At 42.0% G+C, this 11,889-nt stretch overlaps 1 protein-coding gene across 2 annotated transcripts in view; it reads left to right on the top strand.

Annotated features, from left to right (window-relative positions):
- The first annotated feature begins 2,991 nt into the window (after nt 1-2,991).
- Nucleotides 2,992-11,889, top strand: part of KATNAL2 (katanin catalytic subunit A1 like 2) — a 32,321-nt gene continuing 23,423 nt past the window's right edge. The window contains exons 1-3 of one of the 2 annotated variants that reach the window (XM_074931224.1): nt 2,992-3,076; nt 9,897-9,967; nt 10,356-10,522. In XM_074931224.1, the coding sequence (XP_074787325.1) occupies nt 3,026-3,076; nt 9,897-9,967; nt 10,356-10,522 (289 nt within the window). In that variant the 5' untranslated portion in view covers nt 2,992-3,025. Of the gene's footprint in view, nt 3,077-9,896; nt 9,968-10,355; nt 10,555-11,889 lie in introns of both variants that reach the window. The other variant, XM_074931225.1, reaches the window with a different exon arrangement.

Here is an 11,889-nt window from a genome sequence, read left to right as displayed (position 1 = left end):
AGTTTGTTTTCCCAATAGGCTTTAATTAAGGTAAGAAGGGAGCCTATGGGGGCTAAGCATCCTGCCCCCTAAAATGAGTTAGACTTGTTAGGAAAAAAAACAAACATCTGGGCTTCAGCTTTCTTTAGTCATCTTTCTAGGACTATGCATGGCCTGTCTATACAAGCACTGACTCTTCCCACAGCTGTGTTACCTACTGAAATTGGGACATATGAACCTCTAAATAAATTCTCCCTGCCTCCCACAGACACACTGCAGACAGTTAAAAACAAAACAACAAAAAAACCCACCCTACAGCTGCTCCCAGCATTGCAGCAATTACACTCATCAGCATTATACCTCAACCAATGCCTCCTGTGCTGCTTAACCAGCTGCTAATACAACTGAAAATGAATTACAGACAGTGACTGGGGGGGTCTGACATGACTCGGTCAAAGGTAGATTTTTTGTGTGTGTGTATGCTGTGTTTAAAGGAGAGAACTTTACGAGGCCAGCCTGAGACTTCTCCATCATCTTTTCTATCCCACAGCCATTTATTTTTCAGTGTAACACTAGAGAAAGTGGATGGCAAAAATGTGATGGGATGCCGCTCAGTGCCCACAGCCCCCTTGTGTTAGGTCTAAAACTGTCAAAGCAGAGGCTCACAGACCCCCTTAATTGCTCCCCTGCTGATAAAAATATGGGCTCTGATTACAAGACAAGATGTTCTGAGTTGGATATTTTATGTATTGGAAAGAAATTGTACATATGGGTGCTTTGTATCTGCGCCTTCTGTGCAGCTAACTGACAAAACAGAGCTTAGATGGGAAATAGTCTTCTCTGTCAAGACATACAGTGAAGTTAACTAAAGTGGTGTCAGACTCAGTAGATATAGATAAAATGTAAATTAGAAATCTAATTTCTTCTTATTTTTATATTCTAATCAATTTTGATGATGAAACACATGTTAATTAGTTTTCCCCTATCCTGACATACTAGAGTGTTACACCTATATTTTTGTTATAAGCACAGCAGGGAGATATTTAAATGTTTATTATAAAGTTGTTTACCTGGCCGTTATTACTTTTAATTATGCCTATTGAATGTAAGGCCTAGATAGTGAGTGCCCTAGCATGATTTCTTTATATGTTCTTGAATTGTTTGGGGACACCTTAATCCTGCCAACCAACACTGTTCAACTGCAGAAGTCTGCCCTTGCAGATTTAACTGCCCGAGCTTTTGTGGGGTCCTGAACACAACCTCCCCGACTGTGGGTGTGCATTTGTCTCCAAAGTCAGTTTGAAAGATTCATCACAAATGTATGATGAAAGTTACCCTCGAGTTTGTGTTCTAAGGATTGAAGACTCTGTCTACCAAAACAGTAGCAAACCACATATGAAGATAGTGCTACCCCTTTAAGAGAGTGGTAGAGAACTCTCTCCAGTCAAGAAAAGCCAAAAACCTGGCATATTCTCTCAACAGAAACAATGTGATTTTGGAAACCTGACTGGGATGGCTTGAATCTTAACTTCAATTACAGGAACTTGTCTTTCAGAGCCATAAAACAGAAGCACGCAGTAATGGAAAATGAATGCATTATTACCTGCTGTACTACCACCTTAAGGCCACAAAATTAAATACAAAGTCTAGTAGGAGAGGACCTAGGTTGAATGCAGGAACATTAATCTGATACACTTTGAAAACTTCATGATTAATGGGACAAATTTAATAAAAAAGGTATGTATTAAATTAGATGCTTAACAAGATGAAAGTACTTTTGCAGTGTAACTAACTGAGCAGTTAACGTGCGCTGAAGTCGTGTTTTTGCTTAGGACATCCTTGAGATTAAGACATACTGAAAGGAGAGAGAGATGTTATGAGTATGTGCAATTGGAATTGTATTAGCAAAGGGAGCTTGAGGGAACAGAAAGTTTGTGTTGCCTTACACCAGATTGGGAGAGTGTAGGAAGAGGGCTGGAGAAGCATTCTGGAGTAGAAACAGGGTTCCACCAAAAGGATAAGGCCTTTTGGGATACTGATGGTTATACTGAGGAGACAGCACTTGGAGGAAGGTCTGGATGTCTGGAAAAGGTGTATTTGGGGATGAGATGCTAAGCAAGCATAGCGTGGCATGGATACAAAGAATCTGGTAGTTACCCTGTCCAGGAACAGCTGGTGGAACTGAGTGGCCGTGGGTCTCCAACAGCAGGACTTGGGGAGAGCTTGCGCCTGCTGCTGGTTGGCTGGAAAGTGTTTGCATACGAGAGGACCGGCTGTTTTCAGAGGATTGCTCTTCACACTCTGACCTCTTCCATCCTGCTTTGTGCCATTTGCATGCTCTAGCTTGCCTTTCATGTATATTCAGAGATTTTTTTTTTCTTTTTTAAATGTCTACTCCAGCTGGACTGAAGCCAAACAGTATCCAACACACACCACTCACCCCACCAGCAATTCACATCCCGAACCCATGAGGCTGCAGCAGTCAGGCAGCCAAGTTTAGCAACGGCTTTCGGGTGCCCTGAAAAGGGCCCTTCTCACAGCCCTGCGTTCCCTCAGCACCCCCATGCTGCTGGCCTCCATTTTAAGGCCCACCGCCATGCTTGGTGTGAGGGGCTGACGGCATCTGCTTCTCCTCAGGCGCACCCCGCATTCCTCTCTAAGCGAACTGGGCATGTTTAACCGTGGACTGGTTTGGTTCGGTTTGGTTTGGCGCGGCCCGTCCCCAGCCCCTCCGCCCAGCGCCCCGCCACTCCCTCACAGCTCCACAAACCACCCCATCGCCCTGCTCAGGTGAGCTTACCGCCGATTGGCCAGCGCTACTGCTATCCCCGCCTTGCCGCCCTACTACGATTGGCCCATCCTTCAAACGGCCACTTCTGATTGGGTGGTTCTGCGGGCAATCTTTCACCCTTCGGCGGCTCGATTGGCTGTGTGCGGGAGGCGGGGCGGGCCTCTCCCGCACGGAGCCCGCCGCCCTCGCAGTGACTTTCCCCGCGGGCTGTGGCCGGCCGTGGCCGTGGCCGTGGCCGTGGCCGTGTCCGCCGCGATGGAGCTCTCCCGCCAAACGCTGAGAACCACCCACCGGGCGAGGGAGGCGGTAAGAACCGGCAGGACGGGCGTCCGCGCGTCCGCGTTGCCATGGAAATCGGGAGGGGCGTTTCTGCGCAGGCGCAGGGGAGCGGCGCGCAGTGCGCAGGCGGGAAAGGGGCGGGGGGGCGGTTGGCAGTGACATGGCGGCCGAGGCAGCGCTGGGTGTTTTATCTACCTGGCGGTGGCTCTGGCTCTCCCTCGGGGTGGGGGCTTCGCGCACTCCTCCCTTCTCGTTTCCCTTCCCTGTACAGGAGGGAAGTGCTGCTCGTCCTCGCCGCTCCGCTCCGCAGGGCGGGCCCCTTGCTCCCCACAGCCCTGGTCCCTTGCATGGTCACAGCAGGAGCAGGTGCGTCCGAGGAGGACGTATTCCGCCCCCAGGTCCCTTTTTGTAAATCAGGGCCGTACACTCCCACTGTGCCTCCATCCCACGGATGGGTCGGGCTCCAGCAAGCCCAGAAGCAGCAGGATTTTGCTACATTTCTTAATCTGTTCTTTTGCTTCCATCTGCTGGTCAGATTCAACTAGAGTAAGACTATGAAGCTGCACTGCAGGACCATCCCAGAAAGGTGTTAGGTGATTTGTATGCATAAACAAGTCCCCAGTGTGCATGGATAGCACTGGATTGCTCACGAAAAGGTAGTTTGGGGAGAGGTTCTGAGCCCGACTTTTAGGTTATGTCAACCTCTGATTAGTAGATGATATATTTACCTAGGAATGGGAGCTTCCAGCACAGTCTCAGACCCCTAAAGTGAATTCGGATCCCAACCACTGAGGGTGGTGCCCTAAAGTGTGGTATTGTAACGGTGTTAATGTGCAGAAGGAAGACGAGAGGAAAAAGGGGTCTGATTTGTAACCTCTCTAGTGGGGATTTGGGTGGCCCTGGTCCCAAGGATGAGTGTGACGAATAAATGCAGAAACAACGATGGGAATAGGACCTGGAGCTCAAGAACTGTTCCCTGTGAGCTGTGCCATTGTGTTTGGGTTGTTTTGCCTTGAAAACTGACTTCTTCATGGCTTTTCACAAGATGGACTTGAAATTGGAGTTTATACTTCGGGTATAGAGGGAGGTGTTCATATTCTGCAGAGGGCAGAAGTTTGGAGCCTACTTTTTCTTAAGCCAGTCGACTAGAACTGACTAAGAAATACCCTGAAGCTACCAAAAGGATTCTCTGATTCTTGCTCTAAGGTTCTTGACTTCGCTGGAGGGAGCCTAGATATTTAATTTCTGTTTTCTGAATTGCAGTATTTCAATGCAGTATCTAAAAGTTAGGCTGCTACATCATTAATTTGTAGCACTAAATAATTATTGGAATTTCTGCCCGTATCTGTAATGAGTTGTCTATTACTATGTTCTATATAATGGAAATTATTATTTTCTAGCAATTTTGGGAAAAAGGGTTTAAAAAAATGTGCATATAATTCTTATATGCATTACAATTATATGGCTGTTCATGGCCACCCAGTGTAGTTTTACTATCAAAGAAATTTGTGAGGCATTTCACTGGTTTTAGTTGTTAAATATTTCCTATGTTTGTTCTGTTAAGTATTCTTGACTATTATTGTAAACTTCAGTAGAACTTTGCAAATTCATACAAATGGGAGAGTTAGTGCTTATTAGTTAATTTGTAAATTCAGCATCGTTGTATCGTTTAATAATTCACCATACTTTGTGTCTACTCATTTTTATGTATTCATAATATATATCACTTCAAATTAGTGAAGTCTTGGCAGTGTAAATCCTGGCTTCAGCACTGTTACTGTTAAAAGAGGGAGATAACAGTGGTCTGTGAGTGGCTCAGCATTGGCGCATGAGTTAATGAAGGACGGCATGTAACTATTGCAGTGGGGGGAGAAATCAGAAGTTTTTTCTTTTCAGCGCACCAAACTCAAATTGTAAAATGTCTTTAGATTTTAAACATAACGTCTCTCGCATGCATCCTAGTGTTGCTGCTAGGACAGTCGTAACTTCTGTGGTGAGCTTGCTGTATGTCTTTAATTATGAAAGCTATTTGTAATCCTTCTTGAGAAACTTTGCCAGCTCTATTGTTTGCAGCAGGCTTGTATAATTTGGAAGAAAGAAGAGAGTAAAGAATCGCCTTTTCTTTGTGCTGGGAAATCCTATTCAATGGCAGCCAAGTTATACCTTGTTTAAAACTCACCCTTCTCTGTCTGTTTTTCTCAAAAAAATACTGTCACCAAGCCAAGCAATAATTGAACATCAGCCTTTTAAAAAGCCTGGCAAGGCTGCAAATACAAGATGCAGAGGACTAGGGGAGAGGGAAAGCTGTGGGGATACAGTGGTGGAGGGAGGAGGAAAACTGGGTGAGCCTGTCATGCCTCAGCTACTCTCTATCCCGGCACAGCTTGGTCTTGAGGAACCTCATACTTGGCAGCTATCTGGGGATCCCAACAGCACAAGGGGGAAAGGACACTCTGTGTGTATTACATTAAGATCTTTCCCTGTGTGATTACAGAGCTAACCACATGCCTCTTGTCTGAATTCTTGATCACAGATCCCTCTGAACTCATCTTGTTGACTGCCTCAGTTGAATGTACAAGGGCACAGTATTACCATAGTAATTATTTCCAAGCTTTTCAGACTGTAACTTTTTTCTTCATGCTATCAAATATAGTCATGCAGAGATATAGGCTCAAATGATAATGAAACATTATAAGGTTAAATTAATCTTTTAGTAGGTCCATTAATTTGATGGAATTACACGAGAGACTAGGTTGATTTATAATGTAAGTGCATTTTAGTAAAAGGTATGGAAATGACTAAATGAACAATTACATTTAAAGATGCAGGACTCTTAACAGAGTATAATTTTAAATGTCTGAAAAGAAAGGAATACTTACTACTTTTGTTAAGATAGAAATAAATAAAATACACTGTGTTGGAGCTAATCAGTTAAGTGCTCAACTGTTTAGTTTTTAAAACAAGATCACGCTCAAGTGCCTTAAGCTTTTATTAATTGCATGGACCCCAAAATCCCCTATAGTAATTGAAAATTTAATTACATACATTTTTTGTTCTTTTAAGAATGGAAGCTTATTAAACTTTAAACACTTAAACATCTATTGAAATACCAGTGGCTATAAACAACATGCAATTCTAAATACTAATTAAACAGGAAGGCTAAATCACTATAAAGCTAAACTGAATTTTAAGTAACTTTGCACTTGTAAGTACTCCGATTTTTTTCATGCTGCATAAGATTTACCGTTTCCTCTCTAAGCACAGCTGAAGTCCTGGGCAGTGTTAGTATCTGTACTGTGGCAGGCATGTTGTTTTGTGGACATACTTGCAGTGGGAATCAGTCCTTAGAGAATAAACTGGAGTTCAGGAAAGGAGACCAGCACGTGCAGAGAGCTGTGAGTGGACAGCTAAAGCTGCTGGTGGCACTGACGCACGTAGAGGTTCACTTACCTCCTGTAATGAGTACGTGCTAAAATAAGATTGGTGAAAGACAGGGAGATGTGGCTTTGTGGGGTTGGTCAAGAAAGCAATGATTCATGTGCCACTGACTCACAAGGTTTTTGATTTGGTAACAGTTACGTGTCGAAAGGTCCTTAATTTTTGTTTTATAGAAACTCCATGGAAGTGGGATCAGGGATTTTCACATCTCTGTTCTGTTTTTCAGATCCAGTCTAATGCAAGTCTTTGTCAGTGGATCAGCTGATTAATGACTCTAGTTAATTTTCTTTGGACAGATGTCTGATTTCTCAAATTAACCACTGCTTTTCGCATTTGTATTAACACAGGGTAAAGACAGAATGAACATCTCAGTCTAAACCATCTCCTGATTTTTAGGTGGGGCTCTTTTTTGAGGTAAAGGTTCACTTTCGCTTCTGTTTGGTCAGTGCAACAGGATGAACATCAGTATGTTAAGGCTGAAATGGGTTACGCATACATAGACAAAATGTTATCCTATACCCAAAGCAGATCATTACTTAGAATATTTGTGATGCTGCCCATCACTCTATCACTATTTATACTAGAATTTGAAATGCCTTTAAGGATACCAGGAGTAACCTAGTGAGATGCACACTAACAGAAGACATATCAGAATGCAAATTCTTTGCAAGGAAAGTTCCAATGAAGGATTGTGAGCCCTGTCAGCTCATCAGGCAGATGCAATTCCTCTCTCATCAGACTATTACTGTAAATACTAAAACATGAAACATTTGGTGGGTTTGTCTTCTATGGCAACGACTATGTTTTCAAACTGTGTTTAAATATTCAGAGGTAGCCGTGATCTTACTTTTTGATATGTGGGCAAACACAACAGTCCATTTTTCTCAGCATAAAACAGCAGGAGTAGTTACATTTAGAAGACAGGTGGGACTCTCAATGAGTGATGACTCCAGCTTCCTTCTTGCACATCCAAGCCTGATTCAGAAGATTCAGATGATCCAGGTGAAATGGTGAAAGGTCCACAATTCAAAATGTATTTTCCAAATACCAGCATCTCGAAACAGTGAGAATGAAAAGATCCTTTCATCCCAGGATGTCGGTGTTTTCTCTTTGCTCACGGCAGTTCTCAGAATTGGTTTGTTTCTTGTAACACCTCTCAGGAACCAGTCAAGTTCATTCAAGAGTTACTGATCTACCAATCATTTATACATCACTCTTCCTCCCTAAAATGGTTAGAAAAATCTTTGTACCACCACTGAAAGGCAAACAGTGTTGTAGCTTCCTTATGGACTCAGAGCGGCCGTGTAACTTTATCAAGGGGGTATTAAAGATAGTAAAGGCTAGAAGTGGGGTATGGTTTCTTCCCTTTTCCCCAGCCAATTTAATTCTTCTCTCTCAAACACCAGAATGTAGATTCTACCAAGCTTTCTATTAATATGTAAAATACAAACACACTTTCACCCCACAGGAAACGTTAAAAGCAAACCCCCAGCCCTTTCTTAGTTGTGTCACTAGATGGCCCCACATCTGAAAATATCTGCTATACTGGGACACCTTTTGTCTGCTCTACCCAGTACTTTTTACACGTTGACGAACACACAGAGAGGTGTTAGGGTTTTTTAAAAAAACCACTATCGCTGATTGTGCTGCCACAAGTGTTTAAATTAGCATCAGAATGCTATATGATACCCACTGCTATGTACAGCACAGGGGGAGCAGATAGGTCTAATCTGATAAAGGAAAGGCACACTAAAGAGGTAAATTCGACTTGCACCACCCAAAAACACCTCTGCATGTAGGAATAAGTGATTCTCTGATATCCACAGTTTACTATAACGATGCTTCCTTCCAAGAGACCAGAAGGAGGACAGCGTAATTGTCTTTGTGTATGAATATTCCTTTTACACATCTTGTTGGATTCGAAAACATAAGCTTTGGTCAGTAGTAATTTTTTGGCTTGTTTGTGTGTCAGGCACTAGCAGAGAGCAGCAGAAGTCATTTTTTACAGACGCTGAGGCTCTCCAGTATGAAGAGGATAAAGATTTGTGGATCTGTCACGTGGAGATTCCTAACACTTGAGCTAGGCTTTTTCTTGGGGAAGGATACAGAAAGGAGGGAAACTGGGGGTGGAAGTAGGAGTCTGTGTGTGCGTTAGTATGCAACATGATCAGGAATATATATGTGCTATGCAAGCAACAGAAACTACTGCTCTTTCTCCATCCACTGAATAAATGCCACTCTTTCATGCTCACACTGGGTCCTCGTAAGTAATCATAGAATGATAGAATACCTCAAGATGGCAGGGACCCGTAAGGATCAGCAAGTCTAACTCTCAATGCTGAAGGTCAGCATCTTAAAAGAGAAAAGAAATAATTCATTTGGCTAAATGCGGGCTTGGCCATACCTGCTTTTCCTACACTTCCAGCTTCAAACCCAATGAGACAGACCAAAGTCGATATGCTGATTTCTAGAGCTTTCCTTGTAGCAACTTCGTTATGACTAAATCTCAGGGTTTCTCTGCAGACACTCAGCATATATGGCATGTTTCATCAGCATAAGTCTTTGTTCCAGTATCTTACAAGATTTCTGCTTCCATCACCCCCTTTGCTCTACTTGATATTGCACTTTATGCTTCCCCCCCCCCCCCCCATGTAGCATCAATGAATGATGGCAAAGATGTTTTTCACTGCCTTGTTTTTATCATTACACCATTTGTGAATGACGTTGGGTTGTCCAATCTGTGTGAAGAAAACTGTAGGACTGACTCCATATTGAAATTTCTGCATGTTGGGTCCTGAGTTTGGTCTATCCTGTGTTAAAATTGGGCGATGTTATGTCAAACTTCTGATTCTTCAAGTACTCTGTATTTCACTTGTGTTTTTATGTCAAGGTCCATGAATTGGGAAAGGCCAAGAGTATACAGCTGGTCTTTGTAGTGTAGTTATGCAGATCCCAGACCTTTTCTCCACCCTGAACTCTCCCAGCACTCAGAAAATGGGTTTCCAGTTTCTAAGAGGGAGGGACATGGCCATGCTGGAGCACAAAATTTCCTTGCACAGCCCTTGGAGACACTATGCATGAAGTCTGCAAGAGTCCTACCCTGAAATTCATAGCAGCCTGAACATGTTGGAGAGCTATAACCATAGTAAGGGAAGTAAGTAATTTTTTCCAACTTCAAAGTAATTTTCTCTTCTCTAGGAAGAGGTTTCTACCCATCCAGTAGCCCTCATAATGTGTAAGAAAAATTACATTGAAAACCACTTTCCTTCTGTTTATTAACAGTGAGTTGTTTTACAGTTCTTACATGCTGTTGTCTTAATTTGTTTGTTTCCACAGGCTACATTTAGATGCTGTTTACAGCAATAAAGAGAATATTACATTTGATCTAGAGTTCTGTCTTAATTCACAGGATGAGATGCGAACAGAAGCTCGTCGAAAAAACCTCCTCATTCTAATTTTGCATTATTTAATGGAGGAAGGGTATGTTTTTTAAATAATGCTGCTCTGTGTTTGTGGGGTTTTGTGTGTCTGACCTCCCATGTGTCCTTCTGACCTCTGTTGGGTGGATCGACAGCATGGCCCTTTGGCTTAATGTGAGGAGGAGGTAAACTACTATTACATATCTTGGCAGTTTACTTTGCTATATTGTTTCAGTTCCTGGAACAAAAATGTCCTATATAATTTAAAAATACTTTAAAGCAATCAGAAAATTACTTTTAAATAGGGTATACGCTTTTATAACAAATAGAGTTGTGGACAGGTTAAAAATATCATATACTTACTAATGCCATTGTTTGCTTTTTCTGTCAAAAATCAGGATAAGATAATAACACTCAGTGTTTTGATCTTTGCTTTTTGAAATTACCAGGTATGTCGATGCTGCAAATGCTTTGGAACAAGAGACAAAATTAAGTTTACGTGGCTTTGAAGTTTGTGACAACATTGATCTTGAGACAATTTTGATGGAATATGAAAGCTATTACTTTGTAAAATTTCAAAAATATCCTAAAATTACTAGAAAGGTCCTGGACACTGGTATGTGGCTGTTTTCCAAAAAGAAAGCTTTTGTTTCTCAAAGCCTAAAACATATATTTGCCTGATATACTTACCACCCTTCTTGTGTATGTCAGTGTTTAATGTTTGAACTCTCTTACAGTTACAGAGCTATAGTTCTAGCACATGGGACATAAGAATTGAGAGATGGAACTTTGAGCCCTTCTGTTCTTCCTTCTCTCTTTATATAGAGGAAAAAGAAGGTGATATTTTGCTGTCTTTTAAAAACTCCTTTGATATTGGAAAATGCCATGTAAGCACAAAGTATTATGACATTGATACATGCACTTTCTTCTCATGGGGAGAACATAGTCTGTTATATCTTGGATTTAATTTTTAAATTAAAATGACCCACTTAAATGAAATATTATAACTTTGCTCATCCAAGCTAGTGCTTAAAAATTTATCACCACTAGTCTCATTAACCATTTATTTTGCACATTTTCATATACTAAAGGTAATGTGCCAAACAAGTCATAGGTTTTTCTGTTCCAAAGGCCTTCAAGTCTGGGGTATAGACAAATGATACAGAATAAGGCAAATGAGAACATGAGTGTTTTGTTATGACTCTGAGAGCCTGAAAGCTTTTGTACTTGAGCACAAAATGTGACTTACAGAAGCCATAAGAAAAACTGTATAAGAGTCACTTATAAAGAGCTTGGAGGATGCAGAAAACACCAACATCTCTTGCCTGTTTGTCTCGTAAGAAAAATATAACATTAGAGGAGGGGATGATTGGCTAGGGAACATCCCTGAGCAGTCATCATTGTTTCGTATGGCTGCCAGCTACTCTGAAATCACAGGTAAATGAAACATCATACAAATATAATAAAATTACCTGTATGGGTGAAATGATTTTTAAAGGTACTAAAGCTACGAGTCGTCATTACATTCACAGTGATGCAGAAGATCAGTACTAGCTGGAAGCAAGTGTTATCTGCATGACAAAGATTTACAGCTAGAACCTATTGATTGGCATTAATACAAAGAGGAGCAGTCTTGCAGGACAAAACCAAAGGGATTTGTTACGAATCAAGAAGGAAAATGTATTTTGCAAAGCGTTCATCACGTTATACTTAGTCAGACTGAGTGGTCGCCAAGTCTCGATCCATGATCCAAGTGAACAATTCCCAGAAAGCCACTCTTAGACACTTAACAAGCTCTTAGTACCCATTTTTTGGACAATAAAGCTACTCAGGCATGGAGCACTCTGACATTACCCAAGCCCAGAATGGCAACCATGCTGGCCGGAGGGGTATCATCTCTTTTCTCCCGCATGTGTCTCTCTGGAGTAGCTGCTGCCTGGTTCATTGTGATCTGCCTTAAACCGTGTCCATGGTCGGGTCATG

This window comes from Athene noctua, chromosome Z, assembly GCF_965140245.1.
Source record: "Athene noctua chromosome Z, bAthNoc1.hap1.1, whole genome shotgun sequence".
Taxonomy (NCBI): domain Eukaryota; kingdom Metazoa; phylum Chordata; class Aves; order Strigiformes; family Strigidae; genus Athene; species Athene noctua.
The sequence above is the reverse complement of the archived record's forward strand: the minus strand, read 5'-3'. Positions and strand labels throughout refer to the sequence as shown.